The 14,182-nt window shown below is 45.5% G+C and overlaps 1 protein-coding gene across 1 annotated transcript in view; it reads left to right on the top strand.

The window, feature by feature from the left end:
* HK2 (hexokinase 2) overlaps window positions 1-13,784 on the top strand; it is a 69,295-nt gene extending 55,511 nt beyond the window's left edge. Inside the window, exons 10-18 of the mRNA XM_061431819.1 lie at window positions 336-640; window positions 2,152-2,300; window positions 2,558-2,677; window positions 5,241-5,336; window positions 6,394-6,493; window positions 6,592-6,775; window positions 8,064-8,219; window positions 9,352-9,585; window positions 11,565-13,784. Of these exons, the coding sequence (XP_061287803.1) occupies window positions 336-640; window positions 2,152-2,300; window positions 2,558-2,677; window positions 5,241-5,336; window positions 6,394-6,493; window positions 6,592-6,775; window positions 8,064-8,219; window positions 9,352-9,585; window positions 11,565-11,709 (1,489 nt within the window). The 3' untranslated portion in view covers window positions 11,710-13,784. The remainder of the gene's footprint in view (window positions 1-335; window positions 641-2,151; window positions 2,301-2,557; window positions 2,678-5,240; window positions 5,337-6,393; window positions 6,494-6,591; window positions 6,776-8,063; window positions 8,220-9,351; window positions 9,586-11,564) is intronic.
* Window positions 13,785-14,182: the final 398 nt, after the last annotated feature.

Genomic DNA, 14,182 nt, shown 5'->3' with positions numbered 1-14,182 from the left:
GGAGCATCTGCTGAATTGATGAAACATGAATAGTAGTTGGTGTCAGAGTCACCTGAGGCTGATAAGTTGGGCAGAGGAGCTGGGGCCTGTGAGAAGGGGGTCTTCTGTGAGTGTGTGCAGGAAATGGTGGTTTCCCAGAAGGGTCCTTTTCTTTTCACAGGGTGGTTGCAGTTAAATATTTTGAGCTTTTATGCAGTGACCCCTAACCTGGGAAAGAGTAGGGAGAGAGTGTTTAGGGTGTCATTTGGGCTGAGGTGGTGAGCTACTGCCCTAAACATTTGTACCACTGACCCTACCTGTGGGCACCCAACTCTTACCCCTCTCTGTGACTGCAGCTTTGCCAAGCGTCTTCACAAGACCGTGCGGCGCCTCGTGCCTGACTGTGACGTCCGCTTCCTCCGCTCTGAGGATGGCAGTGGCAAGGGGGCAGCCATGGTGACGGCAGTGGCCTATCGGCTGGCTGATCAGCACCGAGCCCGCCAGAAGACCCTGGAGTCTCTGAAGCTGAGCCGTGAGCAGCTGCTGGAGGTCAAGAGGAGGATGAAGATAGAAATGGAGCGAGGTCTGAGCAAGGAGACTCACGCCATTGCTCCTGTCAAGATGCTGCCCACCTATGTGTGTGCCACCCCTGATGGCACAGGTATGCAGAAGGGCTGCCACCCAGCTCACCGCAGGGCTCAGTCACTCCAAGAGGACTCCCTTAGCCTTAGCATTAGGTGTTCAGGTCAGATTGTCGAATGTGTTTCTTCAGCTGTAGTACTGGGAAATTCTGGTGTTCAGTGAGCTCAACCAAGGCACTCCTTTGCTAAAACTGAACAGTGATCATAGTAAATACTTGCTTACTATGTAAATGAATGCTTACTATGTGTCAAACGCTTCTCTAAGCATTCCACATGTATTAATTCATTTAATCTTCAACTGTTAACAGACACTCGTAGTTAATTTTGTTTGTTAATAAGCTATTATGTTTTACACAAAACCTAGGCACAGGGAAATTAAGAAACCTGCCCAACTAGACAGAGAATGCAATGGCACCCCACTCCAGTACTCTCGCCTGGAAAATCCCATGGATGGAGGAGCCTGGCAGGCTGCAGTCCATGGGGTCGCTGAGGGTCAGACATGACTGAGCGACTTCACTTTCACTTTTCACTTTCATGCATTGGAGAAGGAAATGGCAACCCACTCCAGTGTTCTTGCCTGGAGAATCCCAGGGACGGGGGAGCCTGGTGGGCTCCCATCTACGGGGTCACACAGAGTTGGACACGACTGAAGTGACTTAGCAGTAGCAGCAGCCCAACTAGAAGATAGTAGAGCTGGATTCAAATCTAGGAATTTTGGTTCCAGGGTTAGCTCATATAAGGTCAGGGGTTGGCAAACTAAAATCCATGGTCTAAATCTAGCCCACTGCCTATTTTTACAAATAAAGTTTTATTAGTACACAACCATGCCCATTTGCTTACATATTGTTTATGGCTGCTTTGTGCTACCAGGAACAGGTGTATTGTTGCACCCTAGTTCAGCCAGGTCTCGCTCCTCTATAGAGGGGAACGCAGCTGCCTGAGGGTTGCATGGAAACTGTGATTGAGGCATGCAGTGCATTGTGACTGTCCTACAAAGGAGGGTTTTCTCATTTAGAAAGATTTCCCTTCAGTTTTCTTTAAAGAGTTGGACTCTGTTGTTCCTTCTCTCTTCTCTATTCTGGAACCTTATGTAAGGTGGCCTTTGATTTTGTACAGGTGGCATATTTGGATATTTTGGAATGTACCATATCACCATTTCTTTCCTGTGTTCTGGAGCTCATTGTAATTCCTGGGATCCTGCAACTTGAATTCATTTGAGAACCACTAAGGAGCCAAGAAATCTCTAATCCCAGGGTTGTTATTTTCTTTATCATTAGGTAGAGCTTACTGTCTATCATGGAGAAGGAAATGGCAACCCACTCCAGTATTCTTGCCTGGGAAATCTCATGGACAGAGGAGCCTGGCGGGCTACAGTTCATGGGGTTGCAAGAATCAGACACAACTTAGTGACTAAACCACTGTCTATTATGCTGAGGTTGTCCAGGGCCTCCTGGGAGAGCTCCTCATTAGGGGAAGGTGACTGTCAGTCTCTTTAGCCCCAGTGAATTATCTTCCTGGGCTTATTTTCCAGAGAAAGGAGACTTCCTGGCCTTGGACCTTGGGGGTACCAATTTCCGGGTCCTGCTGGTGCGTGTGCGGAACGGGAAGCGACGTGGGGTGGAGATGCACAACAAGATCTACTCTATCCCACAGGAAGTCATGCATGGCACAGGGGACGAGGTAAGACAGGGGCTCCTCTGGGAGGGGACTCCGGGAGATACCCGCTTCTCACCCGGGAGGACAGTGCTTTCTCTGCTTTCTCCCGTGGTCCTGGGGAGGAGTAGGTGGGCTAGGGCTCTGGCTGGCCTTTACTTAAGGATGTGCCCGAGCTGGCTTTTCTCTTGGGTAAAGGCCCAGAGCCAGTGTTCTGGCCCTGCTGGGTGCAGCCTGCCCTGGCCCACCCACCACCCCGCTCAGAGTCCAACTTCTCCTTACAGCTCTTCGACCACATCGTCCAGTGCATTGCAGACTTCCTGGAGTACATGGGCATGAAGGGTGTGTCCCTGCCTCTAGGTTTCACTTTCTCCTTCCCCTGCCAGCAGAACAGCCTGGACGAGGTAACAGTGCTTTCCTGGAGGGCTCTCCATGGGCTTTACTAACTCTGAACCAGCCAGAGTTTTGAGCAAGGGAGAAAGCTGACCCAAGAGGAAGAAAAGACAGGCATTAGGGATCAGTCATGGGGAAGGGCTTTTTGATGGGAATGAGCAAGTCAGAGCTGGTGAGAGTGAAGTAGGTAACAATCTTTGGGATGACGATGATGCTGCTGATAATATCAACAACTGACATTTTTTAAAGTATTTTGTGCAAGGTACTCTGCTAGGTTTCCTCATTTAACCCTCATAGCAACCATATAAGGTAGGTGTTTGTGTGCCCATTTTGCAGAAAGGAGAACCAGGTCTACAGAGAGGCCAAATATCTTGCAGGTCATGTAGCCTGCGAGTGGCTAAGCCATGATTTCATTCCAGTTTCTGGACACATGAGTCCATGCTGTCAGTTATGCTCAGCTGCGGCCCCTGTTCTGGGCTCGGGACATTTCACTCCATCCCCTGTTTGGATGTCGTGATATTTCCCTATTGTCGCCTTTGATTTTTATTCCCTGCCAACTTGCCTTGGGTGACTGAAGCAGGGGATAAAGATCTGGTGCGCTCACAGCAGCCCTTATGTCACTCAGCTGAGTTTTGTAAATGCCTCCTAGTCCTCCCTCTGCGAGTTAAATTTACCCCGTGCACTGCTAGCACAGGTCAGGTGTTAGGAAGTCCTGGTAAAAACCCTGCCGAATCCGGTATTTCCCAACATCTGTTAACATTTGTCCAGTGTTAGTCTAGGATTGCTTTTAGTTTTTCCAGCTTCTTTGTCTCAACATAGTATTTTTTCCATTAATGCACTGGTTTTCAAAGCCTTCTCATTTGCATCAGTTTACCAAAAGTACTTACCAAACATGTATATAAGCATTTATGTGATATTTAATGAAACATTGCTTATTATAACAGTCATTAGAAACAAATTAAGTTATTCAACAGTTGGGAAATAGTTAAGTCATGAGTCATTCACTGCCTGATATTAGCGACTAATTTTTTGGAAGGAATCTCAATGATTTGGGAGAACACTGGTGGTAAGACCAGAAAAATATTTTAAAGTATAAACTCTATAATACAGAAATGTACAAAATGTGATTAATAGGAAGATAAAAAAAATTCCAGTTTATATGCTTCTAGACTTCTACTGAAATATTTTTAACAGACTTTTCAAGTATACTTCTTCTAGTGAAATATTTTTAACAGACTTTTCAAGTATACTTTTCAAGTATAGCATGTATATATATGTTTATAGACATATATATTCTTATATATATATCTGGTGGCCCCAAGACATGTCAACTGTTTCTTTTCATGCCTGAATTGTAAAGTTCCAGGTCATTGTATTTCATTTATGCCATATGTTCTAAGTTTCTGTAAGCATCTGTAAGCTCAGTCTAGAACTGTGAAAGCTAAGAACAAGAGACGTAGAAGCTGGGTTCTATCTGTTGTTCTGTCTATAAATTGGGTTCTGCTCTGCTGAGACCAGTCTGTTGATGAGGAAATCAGCAGGTTCTGAAGCCCAGAGGCCGCAAGATGCCTGGCTTAGCTGGTGGCCACGGGCAGCTCTCCCCAGCTGTTGGGGCCTCTGCATGCCGTATTATTTAACGACCACTTACAGTAATGTTATTTCAACATTCCGAATGGTTGAAAGTACCAAATAAAAATTTCATCAGAGATGTCAAGCTAATTTGTAAACAAGAAAATCAGAGTGGTTTGGATATAGGTGTGTAAACTAGGTCACTACTGAGATTGAACTTTGTTTTTCTGAGTTTCCTGGGATCCGAACACAGTGGGACTTGTGATATTAAACTCCTGGGCCGTGAGAAACCAAGCAAGTCCTGGAGAAACCATGCAGTGGGTAGATAGTAAGCATGTGGCCCTTGTTTGGGTTCCGGCCTCTCAAGAGTGGCGTGGGGGTCCTGGATGCCTATTCCCTGATGGACTGAAGCAGCACAGAGGGAACCAGGGAGCAGTATATGAAACAGCCCCCCATATTCAAAGCCATCATATATCTGCTCCTGAAAGGCCCTGTAACTCAGCAGAGGGTACTTGTTCACTTCATAGTGGAGTCTGAAAATTCAGAGACACAAACCGACCCCTCTGTGTAATGTTCAGGCAAACTGTTTTTCATGGTGAGGGCAACGAGCGTATAGAGCTTAGCTCCTTGGCAGGGGCAGTTGTGTGGTGCTTATGAGCCCGTGCATTGGAGTTGGTGAGCCTGGGGGTGAGGGCCTCCTCTGTTCCAAGCTGCAGGCCTTGGGCAGTTTACTCCAGGGCCAGAGTTACCTGTAAAATGGGCACGATAATGACAGACATTTCACACAGTTGCTGTGAGGATTAAATGGTGTAACATATGTGCTGTGCTTAGCCCAATACCTGTTGCACAGTAGGCCCTTCTAGTAGGTGAGACAGGTTTAGAATAACTTATGGGTGAGATGATTGGTTTTCAAAGGGCCTCTGATAACCTGTGAGGTTGACAACTAGAGAATGAGCCAAGAGTCCTTCTCTGATATCCACCTCCCTGCCCATGTGTGATTTTTAGAGCATCCTCCTGAAGTGGACTAAAGGCTTCAAGGCGTCTGGCTGCGAGGGTGAGGACGTAGTTATGCTGCTGAAGGAAGCCATCCACCGGCGAGAGGTAGGGGAGGCAGAGCACGAGGCCTGAAGGGGTCTCTGTGTACAAAAGTGGGGGGAACTGTTAAGTGCAGTTGTGCTGGTCACAGGGATAATTATTGTAGTCCTTCAGCAGTTTGTGAGTGTCCATGGTCTGTCAAGCCTTCCTCTAGGCAACTGGGGATTCAGGAATGGCCACAAGCTCTCATTCTATAAACAAACCGTGAGCTAACGTCAGGTGCTTTTGTGCTATGAAGGAAATGAAGTTGGGTGAGGACAGGGTGAGTGGGGCTGGGGAAGCACATTCTTTTAAATAGTATAACCAGGGAAGGTTTCTGAGGAGGTGACATTTGAGCAGAGCAAATAAGCCCTGCTATATAAACTGTCAGTTCAGTTCAGTTCAGTTCAGTCGCTCAGTCGTGTCCGACTCTTTGCGACCCCATGAACGGCAGCACGCCAGGCCTCCCTGTCCATCACCAACTCCCGGAGTTTACCCAAACCCATGTCCATCGACCATCCAGCCATCCCATCCTCTGTCGTCACCTCCTCCTGCCCCAAATCCCACCCAGCATCAGGGTCTTTTCCAATGAGTCAGCTCTTTGCATGAGGTGGCTGAAGTATTGGAGTTTCAGCTTTAGCATCAGTCCTTCCAATGAACACTCAGGACTGATCTCCTTTAGGATTGACTGGTTGGATCTCCTTGCAGTCCAAGGGACTCTCAAGAGTCTTCTCCAACACCACAGTTCAAAAGCATCAATTCCTCAGCACTCAGCTTTCTTTATATAAGCTTTGAAAGTGAAGTCGCTCAGTCGTGTCCAACTCTTTGTGACTCCATGGACTGTAGCCCACCAGGCTCCTCCGTCCATGGGATTCTCCAGGCAAGAATACTGGAGTGGGTTGCCATTTCCTTCTCCAGGGGATCTTCCCAACCCAGGGATCGAACCCAGGTCTCCTACGTTGCAGGCAGGCGCTTTAACCTCTGAGCCACCAATAAGTTTTATACACATCTAAATCTCCCCTACATGTGTCTGAGGGAGAATATTGTAGCTCATTTGGGGATTGGGATCTGCTGTTGTTCTCAGGAGTTTGACCTGGATGTGGTTGCTGTGGTGAACGATACAGTTGGGACTATGATGACCTGTGGCTATGAAGACCCTCACTGTGAAGTCGGCCTCATTGTTGGTGAGGACTTGGACTATCTTTCCCCTGCAGGGTCACAGAGCCTGGGAGGTGGGGGATGGTGCTGAGGGAGGCCCTGACTGACCTCTCTTGATTGGCAGGCACAGGCAGCAATGCCTGCTACATGGAGGAGATGCGGAATGTTGAGCTGGTGGAAGGGGAAGAGGGGCGGATGTGTGTCAACATGGAGTGGGGGGCCTTCGGGGACAACGGATGCCTCGATGACTTGCGCACAGAGTTTGATGCAGCTGTGGATGAACTTTCCCTCAACCCTGGCAGACAGAGGTAGGCGCCCAGCTGCGTGTGGGCTCTGGTATGTTTATCTCAGAACTGAACAGTGATGAGACACCCACAACAGCAAATCCCAGGATGCTCATTCTCTTGAGATGTTAACAGAAGAGATTTCTTTGGAAAGGGCTTCTTCTCAGATACATCTGGGAAGTTCTGGGTTAAGTCCTTTTTGCCCTGTTGAACTGTGATGGTCTCGAAGTCCATTTGGGAAAACAAAATCACAACAGTTATGTTGCAAGGAGAACTGGAGTTGGTCACCCAGGTTTTAGAGGGATGAAAAGATCAAAGGGGGTTGCTGAGTAGCACAGAAGTTAGTATACATGTAGGAAGCAGCTCCTACTGTGAGGACTGGACAGGTGAGAGAAAGTGTTAAAACCTAGGTGTGGGACTTGAGGGAAAACAGACAGTTGAACCACTTGTTGCCATCAGGGTGAAGAAGCATTGCTGGGCCAAGGCAGGTAGGACCAGGAAGCGAATAGGAGCAAGCCTTTCTCCATCCATCCAGTGTATAGCATCCTCTATTGTCATCCTGGACAAGGGGGCAGCCCCAGCATCACCAAGCCCTTGTTGTGGTGGGGTCCCATTAGGAAGAGGTTGAATGTAGTGTTTCCTAATTGGATTAACCAGGGACTGTACTTCTGCGGGTTATCCTTTGCAAACATTTGTCTATAGTAGAGGCCACAGGCTAAAGTGCCTCCAGGAACCAGCCAGACAACATTAATGAAAGAAAACAGGCTGGAGTAAGACAAGATTAAATGATGATGGAGTCTTGGTTGAAATCGAGAATGCTGATATTTTTAAAGGCACTAGGCAGAGCCGGAAGACCCTCAAACTATTGAGTAGTCACGTCCAGTTCTCTTGGCCAGTTTAGTTCTCAGCTGGCACTAGTTATTTAAGCAATAAATGATTAGGTTGAAGGGAAAGCATGCTAAATTCTCAGCAACATCAGGGATTAAGATTCAGTATCCTGCTCTTCTGGAAGTGGGGTGGGGTCTGGTGTGAGTTCCTTCTTGAGAAGTCAGGAATAAGCCTTGGAAGGAAAATGAACCCATTAAATGGAGTCAATTCAGGGAATCCCTTAGGCCTCAGGACACATTTTACTGAATGCTATGAGTCAGTACGTGTGGATGCCAGGAATCCTGCCTAAGTGAGTCAGATAGCATTTCCTGTTCCACTAGCGGGAATCTGTATGCTCTCTACCTTCTAATGTAGTGAAGGCTGGTCTGTATCAGCACATCCTACACTTCTTTTTTAACCTCCATGAACATTACTTGCATTGCAGGTTTGAGAAAATGATCAGCGGCATGTACTTGGGCGAGATTGTTCGTAACATCCTCATCGATTTCACCAAGCGTGGGCTGCTCTTCCGTGGCCGCATCTCAGAGCGGCTCAAGACAAGGGGAATCTTTGAAACCAAGTTCCTGTCTCAGATCGAGAGGTGAGAATTTAGGGCCTGGAGTAGGATGGGCCATGTGTCCTTTTCATGGACAGACAAGCTGGGATTTTCACAGTTCAGGTACGATCAGGGTGTGGCTTACATAAAGGTCAGTTTAGTAGCTAACGTGTTTGTCTCTATATAGTGCTGTTTTAAAGTACTTTATGAACAATTGGCATTTTAAGGGAAAATATATGATATTCTCGTGAAAAATCATGCTGACCTGGATGAACCTGTGCAAAGCAGTATTGCTCGTTCTAGACCAATTTCAAAGGTAGAAAGAAAGATAGCTGCTCACAGAATGTAAATGGGAATGCACGGCAGAAGATAACTCACCGAAGCCCCCTGTGCTTGGCAAGAAGGACCTTCGTAACCACTGGCTGCAGTAATAGGCAACCAGGATCAAGTGGCACCCTGTGGTGGCTCATTAAAGCGAGGCCTTCTTCCCCAGTTTAATGGTAGAGAAGAGAAGTCTGCTCTAAATTAGAATGCTGAGTTTCAGAGCCTTCTGGGAATTAATGCTGTCATTAATATTACTCTCAGGCATATTGAAAAACAGGAACTAGACAGCCTACATGAGGGGGCCCTAAGTTATCTGCACCAGTAAACAGAATACTGTTCCAGTTTACATGTCTATTTTCTTCTTCTATATATAGAGCACAGGTAGATTCAGACCACCCAGAGTCGGGGAGGAGAAGTAGAAGAGGCATCTAATGTTGCTGTTGAGGCTCGTCCTGCTGGGCTGTGGACAATGAGAGATTGGACAGGAAAGGGCTTTGCAACTGAAAACTGTCATATTAGCATCATCACTGTCTTTGCTATTTCCAAATAAGTGGAATCATGGCCAGTCCTTTTGAGTATCAGTTTTGTAGCAGCAGATACACTTGCCTAGATAAAGTGGCATGGGGAGCTGTTTCTTTGTGTTCCTGTCCATGTGGGCCGGTGTGATAAGCACTAGTTCCTGAATTGAGTTTAAAAATGGAACCACCTCTCACGGATGGTAGCTTTTACCCCCAGCCCTTGGAAGTCCAGGTCCCCCAGAACTGCTTCTGATGAAGGAGCCAGGCTCTGGAGTGGCAAGCCATCAGGCCCTCTTGGGACGTCACTGACCACTGGCTGTCTCCTCTTGCCCCAGTGACTGCCTGGCCCTGCTGCAGGTCCGTGCCATCCTCCACCACTTAGGGCTCGAGAGCACGTGTGATGACAGCATCATCGTCAAGGAGGTGTGCACCGTGGTGGCTCGACGGGCAGCCCAGCTCTGTGGTGCAGGCATGGCCGCTGTAGTAGACAAAATACGAGAAAACCGTGGGCTGGACACCCTCAAAGTGACCGTGGGTGTGGACGGGACCCTCTACAAGCTACATCCTCAGTGAGTGCCCAATTGCCACTCTTCCTGCCCACCTTTCTCCCCACATCTCTTCATTCTTTCCCTGCTTTCCTTTCTCTCTCTTTATTTTATGGCAAATTTTCAGACATTCCAAAGAGTATATATAGTGCATGTATTATAGTTTAAAGATTAATAACTAGAAGTAGGTCTGTGTTTTACCATCCAGCTTGGAAGCCCCCTGGGAGCTCCTCCCAGTTGCACCCTTCATTTTCCCCACCATAAGTGCTGAGGTGATTAAGTTTATCACTTTTTTCCTCCCATATTTTATATATGCATCTATAGTGTTTATTTTTACTTAATTTTTTTTGGCTGCACTGAGCAGCATATGGGATCTTAGTTCCTGGACCAGGGATCGAACCTGAGCCCCCTGCATTGGAAGCACAGTCTTAGCCACAGGACCACCAGGGAAGTCCCAGCTTTACTTAATGTTGAATTTACCATAAGGGGAATCCCATGGCATCTTTTCTTTTGTGACTGGTTTTTCTCACACTGCATGTATGGTTTTTAGATGCCTCAACACTGAAGTCTGCAATCATAGTTCATTAATTTTCAGGGCTGTAACCTTTGAGTGACTAAGCTATAATTTATCCTAATGATGAGTATTTGGGTTATTTCTAGATTTTGACTATTTCAAACAGTGCTTCTGCCAATGTTCTCGTATGCGGGAAATCTGGAGCATTTTTTTCCATCGTCTAGGGTAGGAGTTGGCAGCTTATAGCCACAACTTTTTGTAAATAAACTTTTATTGAAACACAGCCATGCCCACTTGTTTATGTGTTGTCTATGGCTGCTTTTGGCTATTAACAGCAGACTATATGACCACAAAGCTCAAAGTATCAATTGTCTAGCCCTCTATAGAAGCAGTTTGCCACCCTCATCAAATTCAGTATGGAAATACTGAAGTCCTTTTTCTTTTTACTCTTTCTTCTGTCTTTGTCCATCTCTTCCCCTTTTGTCCTCTCATCACTATTTCTCTTTTCCTTTCTTCTCTCACTTGCATATATTTTGAATAAATTGTTTTAAAATCAGGATATACCTCAGTTCCTTTCCCGTAGAAGCTCTTCAACTAAAACTTAAAAGAACAGAGCTGTGCCCCTTGCTCAGCAGAAGGCAGGATGGAGAGACTCATTGATTGAATTGTCATCTGTGTCACCATGATTGTTTCAAGAAGTTGAGAAGCTTGCCCAGAGTCTACAGTTCGTGCAAAGAGTGGACCCTGAGAAGCTCTAAATTTCTCTTATTGATGTTCAGTGTCATTGTGAAAACAGGAACCTCAGTCTCAAGTGAGGGTTGGAAGTGGGACAGAAGTCCAGCCACTAGCACTGGGGCTTGATGTTAGGACCTCCATTCTCAGCTGCCAGTGGGGAGGAGCAACCTGACCCTGCTCTAGTGGGTAGATAATGGCAAAGGGTCTCTTCCTCTAGTCCCATGTCAGGAAGAATCTTTGATTCTTGTCATCTCCCAACAACACACTCCTAAGTCTGCTCCTTTTGCCTTTAATGAAATTTTGGGTGAGACATGACTCTGATATGAGTTAATATCTCTGGAAAGTGTAATATCACATGTATGGGACTTGGTCCTCCCCTCTAGAGCTGATGAACAGGCACTTCTGCAAGCCATGCATAAATGACTGCTCTTTTAAGAACACAGCTGGCCATAATCTCAGGCTTTTGTCCTAGAGTTGAATCTTAGCTTCTCACTTAGCTTCTCTTGCCCACTGTGACATAGAACTTGGGCATGTTGCTAGTCTCTCCAAACCTCAGTTTTCTGAAACACAATACATAGTGTTTAATACTATGGTATTTAATACTATGGTATTAAACTAGGATGGTAGCTATCATCCTCTTCTCCATCTCAATTATTCCTAGGTTTCCAGCATCACTTCTTAGGGCACTATCTTTCAGGACACAAATCTATCGTGACTAAGATAGTTTATTCTGTCTTCCTCCCAACTTTTTCAGCTTTGCCAAAGTCATGCATGAGACGGTGAAGGACTTGGCTCCAAAATGTGATGTATCCTTCCTGGAGTCAGAAGATGGCAGTGGGAAGGGGGCAGCTCTCATCACTGCTGTGGCCTGCCGCATCCGAGAGGCTGGACAACGGTAGAGCCCCTGCAATTGGAAGGACTTTCTCTCGTTTTCCTTCTTTCCTGCTTTAAATTATAAGATGCCATTCCCCTTGTGTCAGAAACAGACCCCTAGGCTTTTCCTTGGCAGAGAGGACCTCATTGGACTAGGTTTTGTCTCTGTCTACTCAATGTAGAGTTTGGTTCCCAAGCCTTGGCTCTCCTGAGATAAATACAATTTGTTCACACTTTTCACAACCATTACCATTGATTTTCTTAAAACTCGAAAAAAGGATTTAATCTTTAGTAATCCCCCTGGCCAAATTCTATGCCCCTGTATAATCCTACAGGATGGGGACAATAATAAAAAATATGTTTGCTTCACCTTGAAGCCTGACCATGACATTTCTATGTGGAAAGCATCCCCCAGCTTGAAGGTTGGTGCTATTTCTCCTCTCAGAGAGCTGAGAGGTCTCCACTGACTTGAGCCTGATCCTCCCACAGGCAGGGAGGAGGGGCGGCAATGGAGGGGAAGTCCATGGATAGCCATCTGGCAGCCCCTCTTCAACCTTATCTATAAGCATTTGCCTAGTGGGTTCCAGTGGATGCCGTTCCTGGAATCAAAGCATCCTGAGTCTGATCAAGCTAAACCAAAGCCTAGAGTCCTGGGAGTAGGTTCACAGGTCATCAGTAAGCAGTGGACCTTTGGGGGCGGGAAGACTTTTTGGTCTGTTTTAAAATTTTTTCCTGCAGAAGTGGAAACACTGTATTTTCATTTTAATTTATATTTGAAATGTATTTAGTTCATGAAGTGCATCTGCTCCTTCATCTTGACACTGTATGATCCTTTATATGTAATGTATTTATATGTTCATTTGTTATGTCTATAAATACACAGGGTCTCAATAGATCAATGTAGTTAAAAGGATGGAAGATGAAGATATACTGATCGGTTACTAGAAATACCTCATTCATATGCAGAAAGAGAAGGAAAACATCATTAAAGTGAGCGAACAGTCAAGCAGCTCCTCCTTTCCCTGCAGACTCAGAAACTTGGAAGGTGTCTGGGGATAGCGTGAAGGGGGTTGTGACTGTGGACTGAAGAAACCACACCAACCGATTGCTCAGTCTAGAAACTTTTCTGGCACAAATTACATGACATGTTAACAAAGGAAACAGGAATCATTTCAAATAAACTGCTTAGCAATCTTCAGTCTTAGGGCAGTTGGTAGTATTTTAAACCTCTCTAACAAGATAAAGGAAGTCACCAAAAATATTTGCAAAATGGTCTAATTGTTGATAGCAAACCAAAACCAAACTGTTAATCAAACATACAAAACTTCAGGGACAGCATGTTTGGTGGATTTGTACCCTTCTAGCAAATTTCACCTTGGGTTTGTTTTGTAAATGTTCTATAAGAGGTATTGTCCACAGACTTCTAGGCTAAGCTGTTTTTACAAGAAGTATTTATTTCAAACTGCTTGGGTAGAGAGGGAAAGGGACCTAAAACCTTCCTTACCCTACTTTTTATAGTGCAGTTAATCCTGAATCTGAGAGCCCACTTCTGCCCTAAAATATTAAATCATTTTAGTATTTTTATTTAACCCATATACTTCATAATAAAGAGGGGAAGGCCTTTTAACAATGTTGAGTAGGATACAAGGATCAAAACAAAAATGGAACGACACAACTCAAAGCACCCAAATTTTGCACATTTATCAAACTTGTAGTGAGAACAGTGTCTAGATTTGTGTATCACTAAGGGATGCCCAAGAAATAGAAGTGAACTTTAACTTTTAAACTTGAAAGATTAGGCACCATCTATGAAATTGCACATTTTTAAAAGGTAGAGCTGTGTGTGTGGCTTCTAAAACGGAACGGTGGAAAATGTGTTTTGAATGGTTGTGTTCCCAGTTAGGTGATAGTTCCTTGCTGACGCTGCTTTGCCTGTGTAAGTATATTGACTCAATCTATGACTGCGATGTACTCAGTAGCAGATCATCTCAAACCCTTGAGCACTCAGTCTAGTGAAGATGTTGTCATGTACAATAAAGAACTAGTTGGATTAACTGTGTGATGTTAACTATTATTAATAAATTTTAACATTTTTCAAATATTTCACGTGTGATTCATGAGACTTTTCAAGAGTGCAGTCATCTTTCAAGCATATTAGTATTTCCTAACCTATCTGAGGGGCTTCCCTAGTGGCTCAGAGGGTAAAGCATCTGTCTGCAATGCAGGAGACCCAGGTTCGATCCCTGGGTTGGGAAGATCCCCTGGAGAAGGAAATGGCAGCCCACTCCAGTATTCTCGCCTGGAAAATCCCATGGACCGCAGAGCCTGGTAGCTACAGTAATTGCTGAGGGTTTTGGTTTTGACTACACGTGCTTGACAGGCATGTGGCCAACACTTGGCCTTGACGCCAGATATTTCTCACTCCGGAAACACAGTGCCAATGGAATGGGAAGCTAGATGATTTTTCCTAGGCTGTGTTTGAGCCCCTGGATTTCAAGC

The sequence above is a fragment of the Bos javanicus genome, chromosome 11, assembly GCF_032452875.1.
Source record: "Bos javanicus breed banteng chromosome 11, ARS-OSU_banteng_1.0, whole genome shotgun sequence".
NCBI lineage: Eukaryota > Metazoa > Chordata > Mammalia > Artiodactyla > Bovidae > Bos > Bos javanicus.
The sequence above is the reverse complement of the archived record's forward strand: the minus strand, read 5'-3'. Positions and strand labels throughout refer to the sequence as shown.